Below are 22,500 nucleotides of genomic sequence, written 5' to 3'. Positions count from 1 at the left end.
CTTTAACATGTAGCATAATTTATTTTCATGATATTGCACTTATCCAGCCTACTTGCTTATAAATATCCTTTTCTATCTGTTTTCAAATATGTGATTTTGTCTGTATGTATTGCAGAGGTGTGGATTTGAGTCACATGACTTGGACTCCAGTCTGACTCGAGTCACAAATTTGATGAAAATAAAACAACTTGAGACTTAACTTCGACTTGGAACCTCAAGACTCGGGACTCGATTTAGACTTGAGACTGATGACTTGAAATTACCTGGCCAGATTTTGTAATGTTTTGTCACTGATTTTGTGGCACAGAGTCTACATGGATTAGGCTACTCCCCACACAGCCAGAGACAGTATCTCACTTGCAAAAAATAAATAAAAAATTAGCTAGTGAAACTCACACTCGGCCCTCTGATTGGACCAGCAAACTGTCAATCAACACAGGTCTGGTGACCTACAGTAGCACAGTGCGAAGGTTTTGGGGGGTCGCGAGTGTGAAACTGAATGGGAAAAATACATACAAAATGCATACATATTTTAATAGGCTAGATATAACCTACCATTTGTATTTTATATTTATACCTTTGTTTATTCGATCTGGTTACTAACATAGGCCTACGGCATTGCACCAAATTCTTGTAATCTGTGCTTCAGAACCAAAAAATGACACGTCTTGACTGTTGACCAATGACCAGTCATCAGCATTGGCACGCAAATATTAGTGACCAGAAAGCACTTGTTTAATTTTCTCCGGTTTTGCCTGGCAAAAACAGAGTAGCTTACCTACCTTAATATTATCCATATACAATTCAGTTTAGCAATCTGCTACAGACTCATCTTTGTCAGAACAATAGGCTGGTGATTTCATTGATCATTTTCCTATTTCAGATAGGCCTAGTTTGGGTGGGTTATAATTACAGTGGGGAAAAAAAGTATTTAGTCAGCCACCAATTGTGCAAGTTCTCCCACTTAAAAAGATGACAGAGACCTGTAATTTTCATCATAGGTACACGTCAACTATGACAGACAAAATGAGAAAAAAAATCCAGAAAATCACATTGTAGGATTTTTAATGAATTTATTTGCAAATTATGGTGGAAAATAAGTATTTGGTCAATAACAAAAGTTTCTCAATACTTTGTTATATACCCTTTGTTGGCAATGACACAGGTCAAACGTTTTCTGTAAGTCTTCACAAGGTTTTCACACACTGTTGGTTTTCACTCAAAATCTCACGATACATTGCCCCATTCATTCTTTCCTTTACACGGATCAGTCGTCCTGGTCCCTTTGCAGAAAAACAGCCCCAAAGCATGATGTTTCCACCCCCATGCTTCACAGTAGGTATGGTGTTCTTTGGATGCAACTCAGCATTCTTTGTCCTCCAAACACGACGAGTTGAGTTTTTACCAAAAAGTTATATTTTGGTTTCATCTGACCATATGACATTCTCCCAATCCTCTTCTGGATCATCCAAATGCACTCTAGCAAACTTCAGACGGGCCTGGACATGTACTGGCTTAAGCAGGGGGACACGTCTGGCACTGCAGGATTTGAGTCCCTGGCGGCGTAGTGTGTTACTGATGGTAGGCTTTGTTAGTTTGGTCCCAGCTCTCTGCAGGTCATTCACTAGGTCCCCCCGTGTGGTTCTGGGATTTTTGCTCACCGTTCTTGTGATCATTTTGACCCCACGGGGTGAGATCTTGCGTGGAGCCCCAGATGGAGGGAGATTATCAGTGGTCTTGTATGTCTTCCATTTCCTAATAATTGCTCCCACAGTTGATTTCTTCAAACCAAGCTGCTTACCTATTGCAGAGCCAGAAATCTTGCTTGTTTGTAGGTGACCAAATACTTATTTTCCACCATAATTTGCAAATAAATTCATTAAAAATCCTACAATGTGATTTTCTGGATTTCTTTTCCTCAATTTGTCTGTCATAGTTGACGTGTACCTATGATGAAAATTACAGGCCTCTCTCATCTTTTTAAGTGGGAGAACTTGCACAATTGGTGGCTGACTAAATACTTTTTTCCCCCACTGTATATACCTTAGTGGTGGTACTGGCTAGATGTCTAAAGATAGCTGTAACATCGCACTACCTTCAATACTTATGGGATGAAGATGTAACATATTCTGGCGAATTAAGTATGATATTTGTGAGGAAGAAAAAGGCTACAGACAGATCATGCTTTCCATCTGTTCCTGCAACCCCTGCTGCATACAGGTAGCCCATATGATCCTGCTTGCTCTGGACTCCAGAGAAGTAAAAATGTGACATGATATCCCTAGTTGATATTGACTCCTAACATGAATGACTTTCAGCTCCAAATTAAGGTGTAAAACACCGTTTTTTTCTGTATCTTGCTTTTTGAAAATGCATCACCTGTGCGTGCATGCATGTCCTTCCGCGTGGGTCGCAAGCTTTGAACCACTCCTTTTTGGGGGTCGCGGGTCAAAAAGTTTACAACAAGAACAACTGAGCTAGTGTCACGCCCTGACTCAGGGGACGCTTAAATGTTGAGTCAGGGTGTGTATATTCTTTGTTGTGTGTTTTCTATGTTTCGATCTAGTATGTGTAGATCTATGTTGGCCGGTGTGGTTCCCAATCAGAGGCAGCTGTAGCTCGTTGTCTCTGATTGGGGATCATACTTAGGCAGCCTATTGGCACTAGTGGGTTGTGGGATCTTGTTCCGGGTAAGGTTTGTTGTATGTAGAACCTTAGGACTTCACGTTTTCGTTCGTTTGTTCGTTCGTTCGTTCGTTCGTTCGTTCGTTCGTTCGTTTGTTGTGTGTTTATTCAGTGTAAATAAACATGTACGTATATCACGCTGCGCCTTGGTCTGACCCGTCATTAGACGAACGTGACAGCTAGTGAACAGATTTCTGATTTGCTGTACAGCTCTAGAATCGGTGCAGCTCAAACGTCTAATGGTAGGGAGAGAGGATTGACATAAATAAATATGCAGCTCCAAAAATTGTTTGGTGATCAACAATATTAACTGTTTACCAGCAATCAAGCAACAATTACTAAATTAGCATAAGCCTACTGGTCTTTTTGTATGTCAAAATTGCTTGAAATTGATAATTGAGTTATGAAGCTTACATTTAGAATTTGTTGTTAAAATGAATTATTACATAATCAAAATGTGTTGTAGACAAAATAATGAAAAGTGTTGTAGCCTCAATAAATAGACAAAGCTTTCGTGACCTTGGGACTATAAGGTTCTATCTGCACTAAGCATAGTTCTGAGATATTGAGCATCAGTTTTCACATCCCAGATCTCAGAACTGTTTTGTACTGTATTATTTGTTCAAATAACCCATTAAGGTCCTCATCTTAAAGGTACCTAAAGTACAGAGTATCAAAATCCTGAGACATTTATAAATTAGTTTTTTTAGGGGGGTGCAATAGCAGATAGCTTACCTTATGGCTCTGAAATGTCAATCTGGGTTCAGCCATAAGGTTCTATCTGGCACTTCTGAATTAGACATGATCCGTTTTTAGAAGACTGTAGCTATTTGAATACATAAATGTTAGAATAACACTATTTTACCAAAATAGAGTTAGAACACATCATCAAATACATTAAGAAATGTATTATGATCATTAGATAAATTACTGTCATCACTGAACAACGATGTGACATATTTTACTTAAAGATTTCTGACAGTGTTTTGTTTTTTTGCTTGCATACCATTATTGCTGGCTAGACTAGCCTTGACCATACTTAGAGGGAGATGGCAAAGACATGTGTTCTGATTGGTCCTTCTGTATTTGTTCGGGCTTGTGATTGGATTGCAGCTAGAACCTTATAGCACCAAGTTCAAATGGGTTTATGCAGATAGAACTTTCTAGTTTTAATTTTTTTAACTTAAAATAACTTTAGAGACATATGAAGAACCATCTAAAGATCCATTATATGTGGCTAACTCATTTTAGACAAAAATGTCAGATAGAACCTTATAGTCCCAAGGTCTTGATTTGTAGTTGAACAAGTCATTGCATGTATATATATTTTTTTACTTGACTTGAGACTTGACTTGGAAAACCGGTGACTCGACTCCACTTGACTTGCTCTTAGAATGCACGACTTGGACTTGACTCGAGACTCAACCCGTTTCACTTGGGACTCGACTTGAGACTTGGACCTTGTGACTTGAGACTTGCTTGTGACTCGAATAATATTGACTTGGTCCCACCTCTGATGTATTGTGACTGCTGCAAAATTAATTGTCTCATTGAGGACATTAAAATGTTCTGAATATGAATTCTCATAAATTATCTCCCTGATCACCCCTTGCCCCTGCCCATACCCCCTTCCCCTTCCCCTCGCCCTGCCCATACCCCCTGCCCCTTGCCCTGCCCATAGCACCTGCTCCTCGCCCATACCCCCTACCCATCGCCCATGCCCCTGGCAGTGCCCCCTGCTCATGGCAGTCTCTCTGACCTTTTTCCTCCTCTGGGCGCTGCTGGAGATCTTGTCTGGTGTGACCCCCAGGTCAGACAGAACCTTGGCGATGCCCCTCGCGTCCACCCCACAGTTAGGAGCCACGTTACTTTCACAGCGTCTGTGTACATTCACCTTGCAGACTGAGAGAGAGACCATGGTTACATTACATGTATATTCACCTTACAGACAGAGAGACCATTGTTACATCCCATGTACATTCACCTTACAGACAGAGGGACCATGGTTTCATCTAGGGCTGTGGCGGTCATTAAATTTTGTCAGCCGGTGATTGTTAAGCAAATAACTGTTGGTCTCACGATAATTGACCATTAATTAACATAAACACATTTAGCATCTCCTGGCTTCCACACATAGCCTACAAGCCACTGATGCAGACCTTTGGAACATCTACATTTTAAAAAGTCTAATACATCCATGTAATATAGCCTACACCTTCACAATAAATCCATTATTTATTTTAGACAGGTCTAAAGATGCATGATATGACGAAAATGTAGTCTATTTCAGAAGAACAGAATAGCATACTCTGAGTTGTCCTTATGTTAGGTCCTGATCTGGCTATTCCAAATGGCTGTGGGCTACACTAGTTCATTTAGCAGACAAGATTTGCTTAGGATTATGTGGCATTATTTTATAGTATGAAGAATACAATTGAACAAAGCTGAATAAAATAGAAAGGATATTTTCTCCAAACGATTTCAGGGAGTGCGCACATGCGGCTACAGTGACTTGCGAAAGTATTCACCCCCCTTGGCATTTTTCCTATTTTGTTGCCTTACAACCTGGAATTAAAATTGATTTTTGGGGGGTTGTATCATTTGATTTCCACAACATGCCTACCATTTGAAGATGCAAAATATTTGTTATTGTGAAACAAACAAGAAATAAGACAAAAAAACAGAACTTGAGCGTGCATAACTATTCACCCTCCCAAAGTCAATACTTTGTAGAGCCACCTTTTGCAGCAATTACAGCTGCAAGTCTCTTGGGGTATGTCTCTATAAGCTTAGCACATCTAGCCACTGGGATTTTTGCCCATTCTTCAAGGCAAAACTGCTCCAGCTCCTTCAAGTTGGATGGGTTCCGCTGGTGTACAGCAATCTTTAAGTCATACCACAGATTCTCAATTGGATTGAGGTCTGGGCTTTGACTAGGCCATTCCAAGACATTTAAATGTTTCCCCTTAAACCACTCGAGTGTTGCTTTAGCAGTATGCTTAGAGTCATTGTCCTGCTGGAAGGTGAACCTCCGTCCCAGTCTCAAATCTCTGGAAGACTGAAACAGGTTTCCCTCAAGAATTTCCCTGTATTTAGCGCCATCCATCATTCCTTCAATTCTGACCAGTTTCCCAGTCCCTGCCAATGAAAAACATCCCCACAGCATGATGCTGCCACCACCATGGAGTTCTCGGGGTGATGAGAGGTGTTAGGTTTGCACAAGACATAGCGTTTTCCTTGATGGCCAAAAAGCTCAATTTTAGTCTCATCTGACCAGAGTACCTTCTTCCATATGTTTGGGGAGTCTCCCACATGCCTTTTGGCGAACACCAAACGTGTTTGCTTATTTTTTTCATTAAGCAATGGCTTTTTTCTGGCCACTCTTCCATAAAGCCCAGCTCTGTGGAGTGTACGGCTTAAAGTGGTCCTATGGACAGATACTCCAATCTCTGCTGTGGAGCTTTGCAGCTCCTTCAGGGTTATCTTTGGTCTCTTTGTTGCCTCTCTGATTAATGCCCTCCTTGCCTGGTCCGTGAGTTTTGGTGGGCGGCCCTCTCTTGGCACGTTTGTTGTGGTGCCATATTCTTTCAATTTTTTAATAATGGATTTAATGGTGCTCTGTGGGATGTTCAAAGTTTGGGATATTTTTTTATAACCCAACCCTGATCTGTACTTCTCCACAACTTTGTCCCTGACCTGTTTGGAGAGCTCCTTGGTCTTCATGGTGCCGCTTGCTTGGTGGTGCCCCTTGCTTAGTGGTGTTGCAGACTCTGGGGCCTTTCAGAACAGGTTTATATATACTGAGATCATGTGACAGATCATGTGACACTTAGATTGCACACAGGTGGACTTTATTTAACTAATTATGTGACTTCTGAAGGTAATTGTTTGCACCAGATCTTATTTAGGGGCTTCATAGCAAAGGGGGTGAATACATATGCACACACCACCTTTCCGTTATTTATTTTTTAGAATATTTTGAAACAAGTAATTTTTTTCATTTCACTTCACCAATTTTGACTATTTTGTGTATGTCCATTACATGAAATCCAAATAAAAATCCATTTAAATTACAGTTTGTAAAATAGAAAAAACGCCAAGGGGGATGAATACTTTTGCAAGGCACTGTATTCTGTGTTGAGCGGTTAACAAATAAATAGGTATTCCTATGTGCTTAATTTAGAATTATTAATGTAACTTTAGTTGTTCTACAAACGTTGGCCAAATGTTTTGATTTTTTATAAATTTCTTCACATTATAAGCGCAGCAATGCGCACATGGTAGTAGGCTATAAGTGTGAGTGTTTCATTAGCAGAAAACACCATTATCAAAAGTAACCGCAAATGCAATTATGCATGTATTGCTTTTATTATAAAGGTGCATTTTTATGGTGAAAATGATCTTCCCCAAACTTGAAACTCACGCGCTCCTTATGTATGCCAGTTAGGGTCTGTCTTGGGCATCATTCATAAGTGATAATATACAATTCGCAAGTGATAGGCTAATATTGTCACCCATCAGACTATTCATGATTTAATCTTGTCTTTACATATACTAAATAATATATGTGGGAAATTTGTTTTGATTTAGAATGGACCATTACCATACACCTGTATCAAAACAGGGGCAGTGGGAAAAAAATACATGTAATCTATTCACTTAAATTGCGAATGGAGGATGCTTTTCCCGTGGTTCATTTTCATGCCAGCCAGGTAGGCTATACTCCTATTGTAAATATAAGCAATGTGCTTAATATTATGAAAGTTGAGAAATAAATATAGTAGGCCTAGCCTATAGCAAGCTGATGGGATCCTCCTCTTTTTAGTAGAGGCCATCACTCTGTTTTCTTGCGCAATTGCATAGCCTATAGAAATGCTGTGCAACATGAGCTCATGGGCTCTCATTAAGTGTTTGATTTTCGATTATATTTGCATTCATGTCAGAGTGATTAGAGGGACAATAGAGTGCTGAGTACCAGACAGTTAGCAAGTTTGGTAGACTACTATTGCTTTTGGACTGCATCACAATCTTCTTGACAAGTACAAAATGTTGTGAGACTGCATCACAATCTTCTTGAAAAGTACAGTATGTTAGATTAGATATTTCTTTATTGTCAGATTTTCACAGATATTTAGTTTACATACAAGAAAATGCACTGCGATATGGTGAAAGACATGGCATAGACCAGACATAACATCAAACATGCATGACAAAACAAAACAAGAATGACAGCTTAAGGACTCTTACCCCTCCGTTTCACATTACATAGCTGTCCCTCCTATACTCAATCTTTTTTTAGGTGGCAGATCAGCTTTAATATTGCAGATAGATTGTAGCTTCCATCAATGTAATTGTCTTCATCATTTCCAATCCCCCATATATTCTTAGTAAATAAATATATATATTTTTTAGTAAATAAAAATATATATTTTTTTAGGAAATAAATATACACTACCATTCAAAAGTTTGGGGTCATTTAGATATGTCCTTGTATTCGAAAGAACAACAATTTTTTTGTCCATTAAAATAACATCAAATTGATCAGAAATACAGTGTAGACATTGTTAATGTTGTAAATAGCTATTGTAGCTGGAAACGGCAGATTTTTTATGGAATATCTACATAGGCGTACAGAGGCCCATTATCAGCAACCATCAGTCCTGTGTTCCAATGGCACGTTGTGTTTGCTAATCCAAGTTTATCATTTTAAAAGGCTAATTGATAATTAGAAAACCCTTTTACAATTATGTTAGCACAGCTGAAAACTGTTGTGCTGATTAAAGAAGCAATAAAACTGGCCTTCTTGAGACTAGTTGAGTATCTGGAGCATCAGCAATTGTGGGTTCGATTACAGGCTCAAAATGGCCAGAAACAAAGAACTTTCTTCTGAAACTTGTCAGTCTATTCTTGTTCTGAGAAATTAAGGCTATTCCATGCGAGAAATTGCCAAGAAACTGAAGATCTCGTACAACGCTGTGTACTACTCCCTTCACAGAACAGCGCAAACTGTCTCTAACCAGAATAGAAAGAGGAGTGGGAGGCCCCGGTGCACAACTGAGCAAGAGGACAAATACATTAGAGTATCTAGTTTGAGAAACAGACGCCTCACAGGTCCTCAACTGGCAGCTTCGTTAAATAGTACCCACAAAACTGTTAGGCCTACTGCTGCTAGGTAGCTCTCTCTCTGCTCTCTCCCTCCCTTCTGTCTGTCCTTGATTGCAGGAGTGAAGCCTGGTGTGCGGGAGTCAGGGTTCCAGCTGCAGCTCATTCACCATAATCACCTCAGCCTTTAAGACCCGGTCAAACTTACCACTCATCGTCAGATCATAGTCAAGACGACCATATATTTGGAACCTGACTCCTGCCTCCGCTTCACCCCTGCCACCACCATCCTGCTCTCCACTACTGGACCTCTCTTTGGACTCACCACGGACACTAGGACATTACGGTACCACACCTGCCCTGACCTGGATCTGTTACCCTCCCTGTAACCTGGACTTGCTCTTCCCCTATTATTGGAAACCTGGACTATTGAACATTTTAAATAAACCTGTTAAACCTTCTCTGGCTTGGTGTACTTGTCTGCATTTGGGTTCTAATACTGGTAAATCATAACAGTATGATCTGACCATCATGAACCCAGCAGACAGTAGCTCGGATACCACCCCAGAGTGCACTCAAATTTGGACGGCCATAGCCAATCAGGGCATTTTACTTGGCCAACATGATACCCTGTTTAAGACGATTGCTGAGGACAGTCAGGTGCTGCTTAATCAGGTTCAATTACTCACCAATCAAGTGTCTGCCCTTACTACCCCTTCAGCCCAGATCAGAGAGCCTTTTGTTCCTGCTCCAGAGCGCTATGACGGGAACATGGGAACCTGTGGCGATTTTTTGACTCAATGCTCGTTAGTGTTTGAACAACAGCCCCTCACCTATGCCTCAGAAAGAGCTCGTATTGCCTACCTTATTAACTCTACTAGCGGTTCCGCTCGTGCCTGGGGATCCGCGGTCTGGGAGAGTCAGTCGGACATTTGCAACGCTTACGTTGCCTTCACCACTGAGATGAGGAAGGTTTTTGACCACCCCGTACGAGGCAAGGAGGCTGCGAAACGGTTGTTTTCTCTTCGGCAGGGGGCTCGCAGTGTGGCGGAGATGGCAGTGGAGTTTCGGACTTTAGCAGCAGTGAGTGGTTGGAATGACGAGGCATTACAAGGAGTGTTCATCAATGCTTTGTCTGAGACTTTAAAAGATGAATTGGTGTCATATGATGAATCGCCTACGCTGGATAATCTTATTTCACTCACCATCAGGTTGGATAATCGGATTCGGGAGCGCCGCCGGGAGAGGAGTGGTAGTTCCAAGCAACCTGTCTGTCATCAACAAACTCCTCCCCGCATCTTCCCTACGGAGAAAGCCGTGTCTTCCCGAGTCGATACGAGGAGCACTGAACCCGAAGCCATGGAGGTGGGTCATGCACGGTTGTCCTCAGAGGAGCGTGCACGTCGTATTCAGGCTCGGGTCTGCCTGTATTGTGGAGAACCTGGTCATTTCGTTCCTTCCTGCCCAGTTCGTCCGGGAAAAGGGCCGGCTCATCATTAATGGGAGAAGTTTTGGTGAGCCGAGCAGCGGATTCTTCCTCTTCTCCCCGCATTCTGCTCCAGGCATCCCTCCAGTGGCAGTTCCAGAATCTCTCTGTTAGTGCGCTGATTGACTCTGGTGCCGACGAAAGCTTTTTGGATAGAGAGTGGGCTCAACAAATGGATTTGGAGACTGTTCCTATGGACTGTCCGCTGCAGGCTAAGGGTCTAAATGGACAATTGTTGACCCGTATTACCCATCAGACTGTTCCTGTTTGTCTTAGAGTGTCGGGGAATCATCAGGAGAACATTCAATTCCATATTATCGACTGCCCACAGACCCCCTGGTCCTTGGTATCCCCTGGCTCATAAGACACAATCCACACATTGATTGGGTGACAGGTAGAATTGTTTCATGGAGCACATTTTGTCATGTGAATTGTTTGTGTTCTGCTCTGACTCCTGCCAGTACTGTGCCTCAACCTCCACTGGAGTCCATGGATCTTTCTGCTGTTCCTGACGTGTATCATGACCTGGCATCCGTTTTCTGCAAACACAGAGCTACTTCTCTTCCTCCTCACCGGCCTTACGACTGCGCCATTGACCTCCAGCCAGGAGCCCCGCTCCCCAGCAGTCGCCTGTACAATCTCTCCCGGCCGGAGACGGAGGCTATGGAGAACTACATTCGGGACTCCTTGGCGGCAGGTATTATGCGTCCTTCCTCGTCACCTGTAGGAGCGGGATTCTTTTTGTTGCTAAGAAGGATAAGACCCTCAGACCCTGTATTGATTACCGTGGACTTAACAACATCACCATTAAGAACAAGTATTCTCTGCCTTTGATTAATTCTGCTTTTCCCCTCCTTCATGGTGCTACCATCTTTACGAAACTGGATCTACGAAATGCGTATCACCTGGTGCGCATTCGTAAAGGTGATGAATGGAAGACTGCCTTCAACACACCCTTGGGACATTTTGAGTATCTGGTTATGCCTTTTGGGTTGTCTAATGCCCCTGCTGTTTTTCAGGCACTAGTCAATGATGTCCTTCGGGACATGTTGAATCGGTTTGTTTTTGTCTATCTGGATGATATCTTGATTTTCTCAGAGTCCTCCCAGGAACATGAACTGCATGTGCGCCAGGTGTTGCAAAGGTTGTTGGAGAACAAACTGTTTGTGAAGATGGAGAAATGTGAATTTCATGTGTCTGAGACCTCTTTTTGGGTTACATCATAGCTCAGGGGGAGTTGCGGATGGACCCAGCTAAGATCTCTGCTGTCACGGACTGGCCAGCCCCTCTACCCGCAAACAACTTCAACGATTTCTGGGGTTTGCGAACTTCTATAGGAGGTTCATCAAGGACTACAGCCGCATTGCGGCGCCACTCACCGCTCTCACCTCCATCTCACGACCGTTCGCTTGGAATGAAGGGGCCGAATCAGCGTTCGAAGAACTGAAACATCGCTCGCCTCGGCTCCCATTCTGATGCAGCCGGACCCCGACCGCCAGTTTGTCGTGGAGGTGGATGCATCCGACACTGGGGTAGGTGCGGTGTTGTCACAGCGTTCTCCTGAAGATAACAAACTGCATCCCTGTGCTTTTCTCTCAAGGAAACTTTCTCAGGCAGAGAGGAATTATGATGTTGGCAATCGTGAACTGCTCGCCGTTAAGCTGGCTCTCGAGAGTGGCGACATTGGTTGGAGGGGCGGAACAACCCTTCATCGTTTGGACGGATCATAAGAATCTGGCTTACCTCCAGTCAGCGAAGCAGCTCAACCCCCCGTCAAGCCAGGTGGGCACTATTTTTTGGGAGATTCAATTTTTCTCTGTCTTACCGTCCTGGGTCACGCAACGTCAAGCCTGACGCCCTGTCTCGTGTTCATTCGGCTGTTGATACTGGTAGTAACCCTGAACCCATTTTGCCTCCTACCTGCAGTATTGCGGTCATCACATGTGACATCGAGGGGATTGTTAGACAGGCTCAACATCATCAAGCTGACCCTGGGAGGGGTCCTCCTAACCGGATGTTTGTCCCTGAGTCTGCTCGCTCCCAGGTACTTCAGTGGGCTCACTCGTCTCCCCCTTACCTGTCACCCTGGAGTTTCGCGGACCCTTGACTTTGTGCGACGGAAGTTCTGGTGGGCCACGATGGAGGCGGACACTCGAGCCTTCATTGCTGCTTGTACGGTATGTGCACGAAGTAAGAACTCCACCCAGGCCAGCGCTGGTTATCTACGACCTCTACCTATACCCAGCCGGCCCTGGTCGCATATCGCTATGGATTTTGTCACTGGACTTCCCCCCTCGTCTGGAAAGACTGTAATTCTTACGGTGATTGATCGTTTTTCTAAGTTCGCTCATTTTTTGGCCCTACCTAAACTGCCCACTGCCAGAGAGACGGCTGATATTTTGGTTGAACATGTGTTCCGCTCTCATGGTCTACCCACGGATATTGTCTCTGACAGGGGTCCCCAGTTTGTCTCCCAGGTGTGGAAAGCTTTCTGTAAAGCTTTGGGCATTACATCCAGCCTGTCCTCTGGATATCACCCCCAGACCAACGGGCAAGCCGAGAGAGCGAACCAGGAGATGGAGACCGCTCTTCGCTGTGTCACAGGGTCTAACCCTGGGTCATGGAGCTCCATGCTCCCCTGGGTGGAATATGCTCATAACACCTTGACTAACGCTTCCTCTGGTTTGTCTCCTTTTCTGTGTGCTCTGGGTTATCAACCTCCCCTGTTCCCTTCTCAAGAGAGGGAACTGGCGGTACCCTCGGTGCAGTCCCACATGCGCCGCTGCTTCAAGGTCTGGAGGAAGGCCAGGGTAGCTCTGTCCCGAGCTTCGGCGTACATGCAGAGGCAAGCCAACCGTCACCGGTCCCAGGCTCCCGGTTACTCTCCTGGTCAAGAGGTATGGCTGAAGTCACGGGACCTTCCATTGAAGGTGGAGTCTAAGAAGATGGCGCCTCGTTTTATAGGACCGTTCAAGATACTGTCTATTGTTAACCCCTGCGCGGTTAAGCTACAGCTTCCTGCCTCCCTACGGGTTCATTCCACCTTTCATGTTTCCCAGATTAAGCCTGTGTCGGTTAGCCCTCTGTGCCCGCCCTCTCGTCCCCCTCCTCCGCCCAGGATCGTGGGTGGGGGTCCGGTCTACACTGTCCGGCGACTTCTGGATGTTCGCCGCCGGGGTCGTGGTTTTCAGTACCTGGTGGATTGGGAGGGTTATGGTCCTGAGGAACGTTCCTGGGTGCCCAGGAGCTTCATTGTGGATCCTGCTCTGGTCCGAGAGTTTCATAGGTTACATCCCGATAAACCCCGTCGGCCGCCAGGTGGCGTCCGTAGAGGGGGGGGTACTGTTAGGCCTACTGCTGCTAGGTAGCTCTCTCTCTGCTCTCTCCCTCCCTTCTGTCTGTCCTTGATTGCAGGAGTGAAGCCTGGTGTGCGGGAGTCAGGGTTCCAGCTGCAGCTCATTCACCATAATCACCTCAGCCTTTAAGACCCGGTCAAACTTACCACTCATCGTCAGATCATAGTCAAGACGACCATATATTTGGAACCTGACTCCTGCCTCCGCTTCACCCCTGCCACCACCATCCTGCTCTCCACTACTGGACCTCTCTTTGGACTCACCACGGACACTAGGACATTACGGTACCACACCTGCCCTGACCTGGATCTGTTACCCTCCCTGTAACCTGGACTTGCTCTTCCCCTATTATTGGAAACCTGGACTATTGAACATTTTAAATAAACCTGTTAAACCTTCTCTGGCTTGGTGTACTTGTCTGCATTTGGGTTCTAATACTGGTAAATCATAACAAAAACAACAGTCTCAATTTCAACAGTAAAGAGGCGACTCCGGGATGCTGACCTTCTAGGCAGAGTTGCAAAGAAAAAGCCATATCTCAGACTGGCCAATAAAAAGACAAGATTAAGATGGGCAAAAGAACACAGACACTGGACAGAGGAAGATTGGAAAAAAGTGTTATGGACAGACGAATCGAAGTTTGAGGGGTTCGGATCACAAAGAAGAACATTTGTGAGACGCAGACCAAATGAAAAGATGCTGGAGGAGTCCTTGATGCCATCTGTCAACCATCTGTCAAGCATTTGTTTTGCAACGCCATGCCATACCCTGTGGACGGCGCTTGATTGGAGCCAATTTCCTCTACAACAGGACAATGACCCAAAGCACAGCTCCAAACTATGCAATAACTATTTAGGGAAGAAGCAGTCAGCTGGTATTCTGTCTATAATGGAGTGGCCAGCACAGTCACCGGATCTCAACCCTATTGAGCTGTTGTGGGAGCAGCTTGACCGTATGGTACGTAAGAAGTGCCCATCAAGCCAATCCAACTTGTGGGAGGTGCTTCAGGAAGCATGGGGTGAAATCTCTTCAGATTACCTCAACAAATTCACAACTAGAATGCCAAAGGTCTGCAAGGCTGTAATTGCTGTAAATGGAGGATTCTTTGACGAAAGCAAAGTTTGAAGGAAACAATTATTACTTATATAAAAAATCATTATTTCTAACCTTGTCAATGACCACATTTCCTATGCATTTTGCTATATTTCCTATTCAAACTCATTTCATGTATGTTTTCATGGAAAACAAGGACATTTCTAAGTGACGCCAAACTTTTGAACGGTAGTATATATATATATATATATATATATATATATATATATATATATATATATATATATATATATATATATATATATATATGTATATATATAATTTATATATATACATACATACACACATACAGTGCATTCAGAAAGTATTCAGACCCCTTGACTTTTTCAAAAAAATTTACTGCCTTATTCTAAAATTGATACAATTATTTTTTTTCCTCATCAATACCTCAAATATATAAAATACCTCAAATATATAAAAAATAAAAATCAGAAATAGCTTATTTACATAAGTATTCAGACCCTTTACTATGAGTGCATCCTGTTTCCATTGATCATAATTGAGATGTTTCTACAACTTCATTGGAGTCCACTTGTGGTAAATTCAATTGATTGGACATAATTTGGAAAGGCACACATATGTCTATATAAGGTCCCACAGTTGACAGAGCATGTCAGAGCAAAAACCAAGCCATGAGGTCAAAGGAATTGTCCGTAGAGCTCCCAGACAGGATCGTGTCGAGGCACAGACTCTTCCACCTAGACTCTTCCTAGAGCTGGCCGCCCTGCCAAACTGAGCAATCGGGGGAGAAGGGCCTTGGTCAGGGAGGTGACCAAGAACCCGATGGTCATTCTGACAGAGCTCCAGAGTTCCTCTGTGGAGATGGGAAAACCTTCCAGAAGGACAACCATCTCTGCAGCACTCCACCAATTAGGCCTTTATGGTAGAGTGGCCAGACGGAAGCCACTCCTCAGTAAAAGGCACATGACAGCTCGCTTGGAGTTTGCCATTAGGCACCTAAAGGACTCTCAGACCATGAGAAACAAGATTATCTGGTCTGATGAAATCAAGATGGAACTCCTTGGCCTGAATGGAAAGCATCACGTCTGGAGGAAACCTGGCACCATCCCTACTTTGAAGCATGGTGGTGGCAGCATCATGCTGTGGGGATGTTTTTCAGCGGCAGGAACTAACTGGGAGACTAGTGAGGATCGAGGGAAAGATGAACGGAGCAAAGTACAGAGAGATCCTTGATGAAAACCTGCTCCAGAGCACTCAGGACCTCTGACTGGGGAGAACGTTCAACTTCCAACAGTACAACGACACTAAGCAGTACACTGCCAAGACAACGCAGGAGTGGCTTCAGGACAAGTCTCTGAATGTCCTTGAGTGGCCCAGCCAGAGGCTGGACTTGAACCCAATCGAACATCTCTGGAGAGACCTGAGAATAGCTGTGCAGCGACAATCCCCATCCAACCTGACAGAGCTTGAGAGGGTCTGCAGAGAAAAATGGGAGAAACTCACCAAATACAGGTGTACCAAGCTTGTAGCGTCATACCCAAGAAGACCTGAGGCTGTAATCACTGCCCAAAGTGCTTCAAATAAGTACTGAGTAAAGGGTCTGAATACTTATGTAAATGTGGTATTTCCATTTTTAATACATTTGCAAACATTTCTAAAAATCTGTTTTGCTTTGTCATTATGGGGTATTGTGTGTAGATTGATAAGAAAAAAAAAACTATTTAATTCATTATAGAATAAGGCTGTAACATAACAAAATGTGGAAAAAGTCAAGGGGTCTGAAAACTTTCTGAATGCACTGTATATATAAATATACATACAAATACACATACATATCCTATACTCAATCTTACACATCCCCTTAATGTCCAAGGTCCCTGAGCGTTGCACATAATGTTATTGCACACGCCTATAGTTTCAATGTCCATGATTAGTAGTGAGTAGTAGTGCATTTGTTTATATAATTTGTGTGTGTGTGTGTGTTTGTGCGTGCGTGTGCCTGTGTGTGTGTGTGCGTGCTTGTCTGCTGGCGTACCTTTGCATTGCAGCCCTTGTCTGAGCAGGCCCCACAGTAGCGATCCACAGTGGTCACAGAAGGTTAGGACTTTGAAGTTGTGAATACCAAACTTATGAGGCATATTAACGCTGAACCGCTGGGATCCAACCTGCAGGGGGAGACAAAGAGCGCTGACAATCACACAGTCACACCCCTAGATTGATTCACCTCATAATAACTAATATGTGGAGTGATGCCTACCTCCTCTGGTGTGGTGTCCTCTTTGTCTTTCTTCATCCCAGCACACTTTGTGATGATGAGCTCATGGCAGCGCTTATGGACTACACATGTGCACACTAGGAGACACCAGATGACTCAGTCATTTCACTTTCATTTCAACACTATAGTTTACTTATCCCTAAAGGCCCTACTACATATAGAGTGATGGGAATACATATTGGTGTGCAGATAGATGTCACACAGAGAAACTGTCAGTAAAGAAAGAAAAAGTAGATATGATGGTTACCTTGACACTGGTAGCCCTGTTTCCCGATCACACCCCTGTTGAGATAGATACATACTGTCACTGAAATTTCGCTCAATGCAACATACAGTCAGATTCAAAATGGAACATTATTATGTTACTTCAGTGGGATTGTAAGGTATTGCTTAGAATGAAGTGAATATGTTTGGATACAAAATAAATATTTCCTGACCCAATTTAACACATTTCAAACTCCTTGCTATATTTGAAGAACCTCAAATCTTTGTCACACTCACATTTTATTTTATATGTTTCTGATTGAAGGCACAATCTGTAATTTCAACAGCCTGACTCTGCTTCAAGTATACTGTAATTAAAGACGCACTTCAGCAATTTCTAAACTTTTCCTGTTGAAAAACAATATCCCATGTATACAGTTGAAATCAGAAGTTTACATACACCTTGGCCAAATACATTTAAACTCAGTTTTTCACAATTCCTGACATTTAATCCTAGTAAAAATGCCCTGTCTTAGGTCAGTTAGGATCACCAATTTATTTTAAGAATGTGAAATGTCAGAATAATAGTACAGAGAATGATCAGCTTTTATTTATTTCATCACATTTCCAGTGGGTCAGAAGTTTACATTCACTCAATTAGTATTTGGTAGCATTGCCTTTAAATTGTTTAACTTGAGTCAAACGTTTCGGGTAGCCTTCCACAAGCTTCCCACAATAAGTTGGGTGAATTTTGGCCCATTCCTCCTGACAGAGCTGGTGTAACTGAGTCAGGTTTGTAGGCCTCCTTGCTCGCACACGCTTTTTCAGTTCTGCCCACAAATTTTCTATAGGATTGAGGTCAGGGCTTTGTGATGGCCACTCCAATACCTTGACTTTGTTGTCCTTAAGCCATTTTTCCACAACTTTGGAAGTATGCTTGGGGTCGATGTCCATTTGGAAGACCCATTTGCGACCAAGCTTTAACTTCCTGATTGATGTCTTGAGATGTTGCTTCAATATATCCACATAATTTTCCTTCCTCATGATGCCATCTATTTTGTAAAGTGCACCAGTCCCTCCTGCAGCAAAGCAACCCCACAGCATGATGCTGCCACCCCCGTGTTTCACGGTTGGGATGGTGTTCTTCGGCTTGCAAGCAACCCCCTTTTTCCTCCAAACATAACGATGGTCATTATGGCCAAACAGTTCTAATTTTGTTTCATCAGACCAGAGGACATTTCTCCAAAAAGTACCCATGTGCAGTTGCAAACCGTAATATGGCTTTTTTATGGCGGTTTTGGAGCAGTGGCTTCTTCCTTGCTGAGTGGCCTTTCAGGTTATGTAGATATAGGACTTGTTTTACTGTGGATATAGATACTTTTGTACCTGTTTCCTCCAGCATCTTCACAAGGTCCTTTGCTGTTGTTCTGGGATTGATTTGCACTTTTCGCACCAAAGTACGTTCATCTCTAGGAGACAGAACGCGTCTCCTTCCTGAGCGGTATGACAGCTGCGTGGTTCCATTGTGTTTATACTTGCGTACTATTGTTTGTACAAATGAACGTGGTACCTTCAAGGCGTTTGGAAATTGCTCCCAAGGATGAACCAGACTTGTGGAGGTCTAGAATTCTTTTTCTGAGGTCTTGGCTGATTTCTTTTGATTTTCCCATGATGTCAAGCAAAGAGGCACTGAGTTTGAAGGTAGGCCTTGAAATACATCCACAGGTACACCTCCAATTGACTCAAATTATGTCAATTAGCCTATCAGAAGCTTCTAAAGCCATGACATCATTTTCTGGAATTTTCCAAGCTGTTTAAAGGCACAGTCAACTTAGTGTATGTAAACTTCTGACCCACTGGAATTGTGATACAGTGAATTATAAGTGAAATAATCTGTCTGTAAACATTTGTTGGAAAAATTACTTGTGTCATGCACAAAGTAGATGTCCTAACCGACTTGCCAAAACTATAGTTTGTTAACAAGAAATGTGTGGAGTGGTTGAAAAACAAGTTTTAATGACTCCAGCCTAAGTGTATGTAAACTTCCGACTTCAAATGTAAATACAGTAATGTGGACACACTTGAAGGTAAAAAAAAAATGTTTTGAGCTAAATTAGTTTTTTAGACACAAGTGCAAACTTCATGTAGTAGGCCATTCAATGAGTTGGTCAATGGTGCCCTCTGATGTCATCGGCCTCCCCCCTTGTTTGGGGGAGAAACAATGGAGAAACAATTCCACCATTAATTTTTCCCATAAGGGATTTTAGAAACACTTCAAAGAAGGGCTGTGTTTCGTGTAGGCTTACCCTGGCGTGACGTTTTGATAACCGTGTACATTTCTCGAGGACAAGATTACTTTTATCAATATATTCACCTGTATTTACCCCCCCAAAATGATATGGTAATTAGCTGCTAATGTGGCTATCATAAAGAACTACAAATGCCATGATGATCTGGACAAGACTGCCGAATCGAGGCAAAGGTAAGAATCTCTGGATTAACTATCTAAAGCTAGCTAAATTTAGTAATGGATAAATTGGCTACATTTCTTTAAATTGACAATTCTGTGAACTGTCTTGTGCAAGTTTTAAATTGACACAATACCTGTTAGCAAAGGTGTCAGCTAGAGATGACGTGCAGGAGCTTGCAGGGATTTGTAGTCTTGCATGATGTCTACTTTGACGCTAATTAGCATTTTCGAATCTGAGAGTAAATAGAGCCGAATATTGATAAAAGTCACCTTGTCCTAGAGAGATTTACACGGTTATCAAAACGTCAAACCAGGGTAAGCCTACACAAAACACAGCCCTTATTGTAAGTGTTTCTAAATTTCCCTATGGATAAAATGAATGGTGGAAAAACGATTGGAACCATTTCCATGTTTGACCGCTAGGTTTTATGGGTATTATGACACCTCCACTGTGGGGCTCTATAGAGAACAAAAGAGGAAAGGCCCACCCCCCCACTAGTGTCATGTCATGAGGATACCTGGACCACCAATTGAGATTTGCCTTTTGCTAAGTAAATCAGGTGATAAATGCAGACTGGAGTGCGACTTTAATTGAAATTGAACCATTGAACAGCAGGAATTCTTACAGACTGTGCCTCTCAGTCTAATTTAATAAGTTCATCAGGTACAGTGCTAGGTGCTAAATGTCAGGTTCCTGAGCCATAGCAGTGAGCCATAGCCACCTTTAGCATAGCTGTCACTGTGGCAATGTGGCCATATTTTATGGCTGAGGTGGGGTGTGAGAGAGGGAGGGGGTGAAGGGAAGATGGAGCGGCTGGGCCTGAAATAGCCACAGCTGTGTGCTAACACTCTTTATCACCTCTGTCAGGAAGACACGTCACACCATTATCCCCCTGTTACACTTATGGGCAATTTCCACCTGAGACTTACCCCAGTGTTTTACCAAAAAGGCTCAGACTTTTTTGTTTCCACCTTCATGGACCGTCTCCAGTGTCTCACTGGGCCATGGCCTCAGCCGACCTGCTCTGACTTGGGGCCAAGGCCCTGGCCACTGGTACTTTTTAGATGGCATTTAGATCAAAATGGCTAACTGTGAACATGGGTTAACAACTTCCACGGTTAACACCTTCTCACAAAGCAACTATTGTGATGATGTAGAGGTTATTCATTCTGCTTTTCATAAGTCTTTAGTGTCACACTCCTGATGGAAACACTGTTCCCCAAAAATAACACTAGAGCTTACATTAACATAAACACTGACGACACACTGGTCTGGGGTAAGTCTCAGGTGGAAATGGGAGCGTCTGAAAATGCGACAGTTTCCTGCAGTCAGTTAGGGACCTTCTGACAACAACGCTCTGTGTTTCAAAGTTGATCAGAGAAGTGGAGGCACTTGTCAGTGAGAGAAAGACTATTGTGCACTACCATCAAGATTCATGTTTTATCAATGAGATACTGTGTACTGTAACATCAACCTGTAGGCAGGCACTGTTCCCAGTTCAGATCAGACACTTCTTACAGCTTTAAGACTCTCGGACTCTGTGTGCTCTGCAGTGATCTGTTAGGTCATAAGCCCTGGGAAGCAGGAATTGTCAGCTTGTACTACAGATGCGTGCTTGGTGCATGTAGCTTGGTGCAAACAGGGAGCAGAGAACCAGCTGGACTCTACAGGATAAAGCTTCCACTGTCACACTGTAATGGTTAGCCTAGGGGCTTTTCCCACTGTCTCCATGGCAACACTGACAGACAAGAGCGCAGACCGTTCATGACCACGCATATAAAGTCTCTACAGGCTGACATAGGTAGGTGTGTGTGTGTATCTCTCACCATATAAAGTCTCTGCAGTGGGAGCAGTAGGTAGGCTGTCGTAGGTATGTGGCCATGAACTTGTGTCCGTTGACCTGATGGACCCTCCTTCGTACGGCACCCTGCCTCTTCCTTGGCCGCATGCGCTCCCGAAACACACGCTCCTCTGCATTCTCACTGGAGCCTGGAGCTAGAGAAACACACAGTATTAGCAAAACCAAGGAATCATAGGACTGTAACATGGGAAACACATGACTTCATCTTTAATTTATCAACTGGTACACAACAGAATGCCACAAGAAGGAGGCTGATGAATTATTTCCCATTGGTGAAGAGTCTGCCAGTAGTATGGTTCTCCACACTGCTACTCCAACCCCCTACAGCTGGGAGGGAATTGAACAGTCCAGTGCTGCAGGGGTGTCATTTAAGCAATAAGGCCCGAGGGGGTGTGGTATATGGTCAATATACCACGGCTAAGCACGACGCAACACGGAGTGTCTGGACACAGCCCTTAGCCGTGGTACAATACATGACCAAAAGTATGACCAAAAGACTGCTCGTTGAACATCTCATTCCAAAATCATGGGCATGAATATGGAGTGGGACCCCCCTTTGCTGCTATAACAGCCTCCAATCTTCTGGGAAGGCTTTCTACTAGATGTTGGAACATTGCTGCGAGGACTTGCTTCCATTCAGCCACAAGAGCATTAGTGAGGTCGGGCACTGATGTTGGGCGATTAGGCCTGGCTCGCAGTCGGTACTCCAATTCATCCCAAAGGTGTTCGATGGGGTTGAGGTCAGGGCTCTGTGTAGGCCAGTCAAATACTTCCACACCGATCTCGACAAACCATTTCTGTATGGACCTCGCTTTGTGCAGAGGGGCATTGTCATGCTGAAACAGGAAAGGGCCTTCCCCAAACTGTTGCCACAAAGTTGGAAGCACAAAATCGTCTAGAATGTCATTGTATGCTTTAGCGTTAAGATTTCCCTTCACTGGAACTAAGGGGCCTAGCCCAAACCATGAAAAACAGCCCCAGACCAT

At 43.5% G+C, this 22,500-nt stretch overlaps 1 protein-coding gene across 1 annotated transcript in view; it reads right to left on the bottom strand.

Annotated features, from left to right (window-relative positions):
* Positions 1–22,500, bottom strand: part of LOC121547663 (protein kinase C epsilon type) — a 157,237-nt gene that overhangs the window by 48,441 nt on the left and 86,296 nt on the right. The window contains exons 3-7 of the mRNA XM_041859034.2: positions 21,480–21,648; positions 17,226–17,260; positions 16,961–17,055; positions 16,739–16,868; positions 4,445–4,587 (exon numbers count right to left, since the gene is read on the bottom strand). Of these exons, the coding sequence (XP_041714968.1) occupies positions 4,445–4,587; positions 16,739–16,868; positions 16,961–17,055; positions 17,226–17,260; positions 21,480–21,648 (572 nt within the window). The remainder of the gene's footprint in view (positions 1–4,444; positions 4,588–16,738; positions 16,869–16,960; positions 17,056–17,225; positions 17,261–21,479; positions 21,649–22,500) is intronic.

This window comes from Coregonus clupeaformis, chromosome 31 (assembly GCF_020615455.1).
Source record: "Coregonus clupeaformis isolate EN_2021a chromosome 31, ASM2061545v1, whole genome shotgun sequence".
NCBI lineage: Eukaryota > Metazoa > Chordata > Actinopteri > Salmoniformes > Salmonidae > Coregonus > Coregonus clupeaformis.
This window is presented reverse-complemented; position numbering and strand designations above follow the sequence as displayed.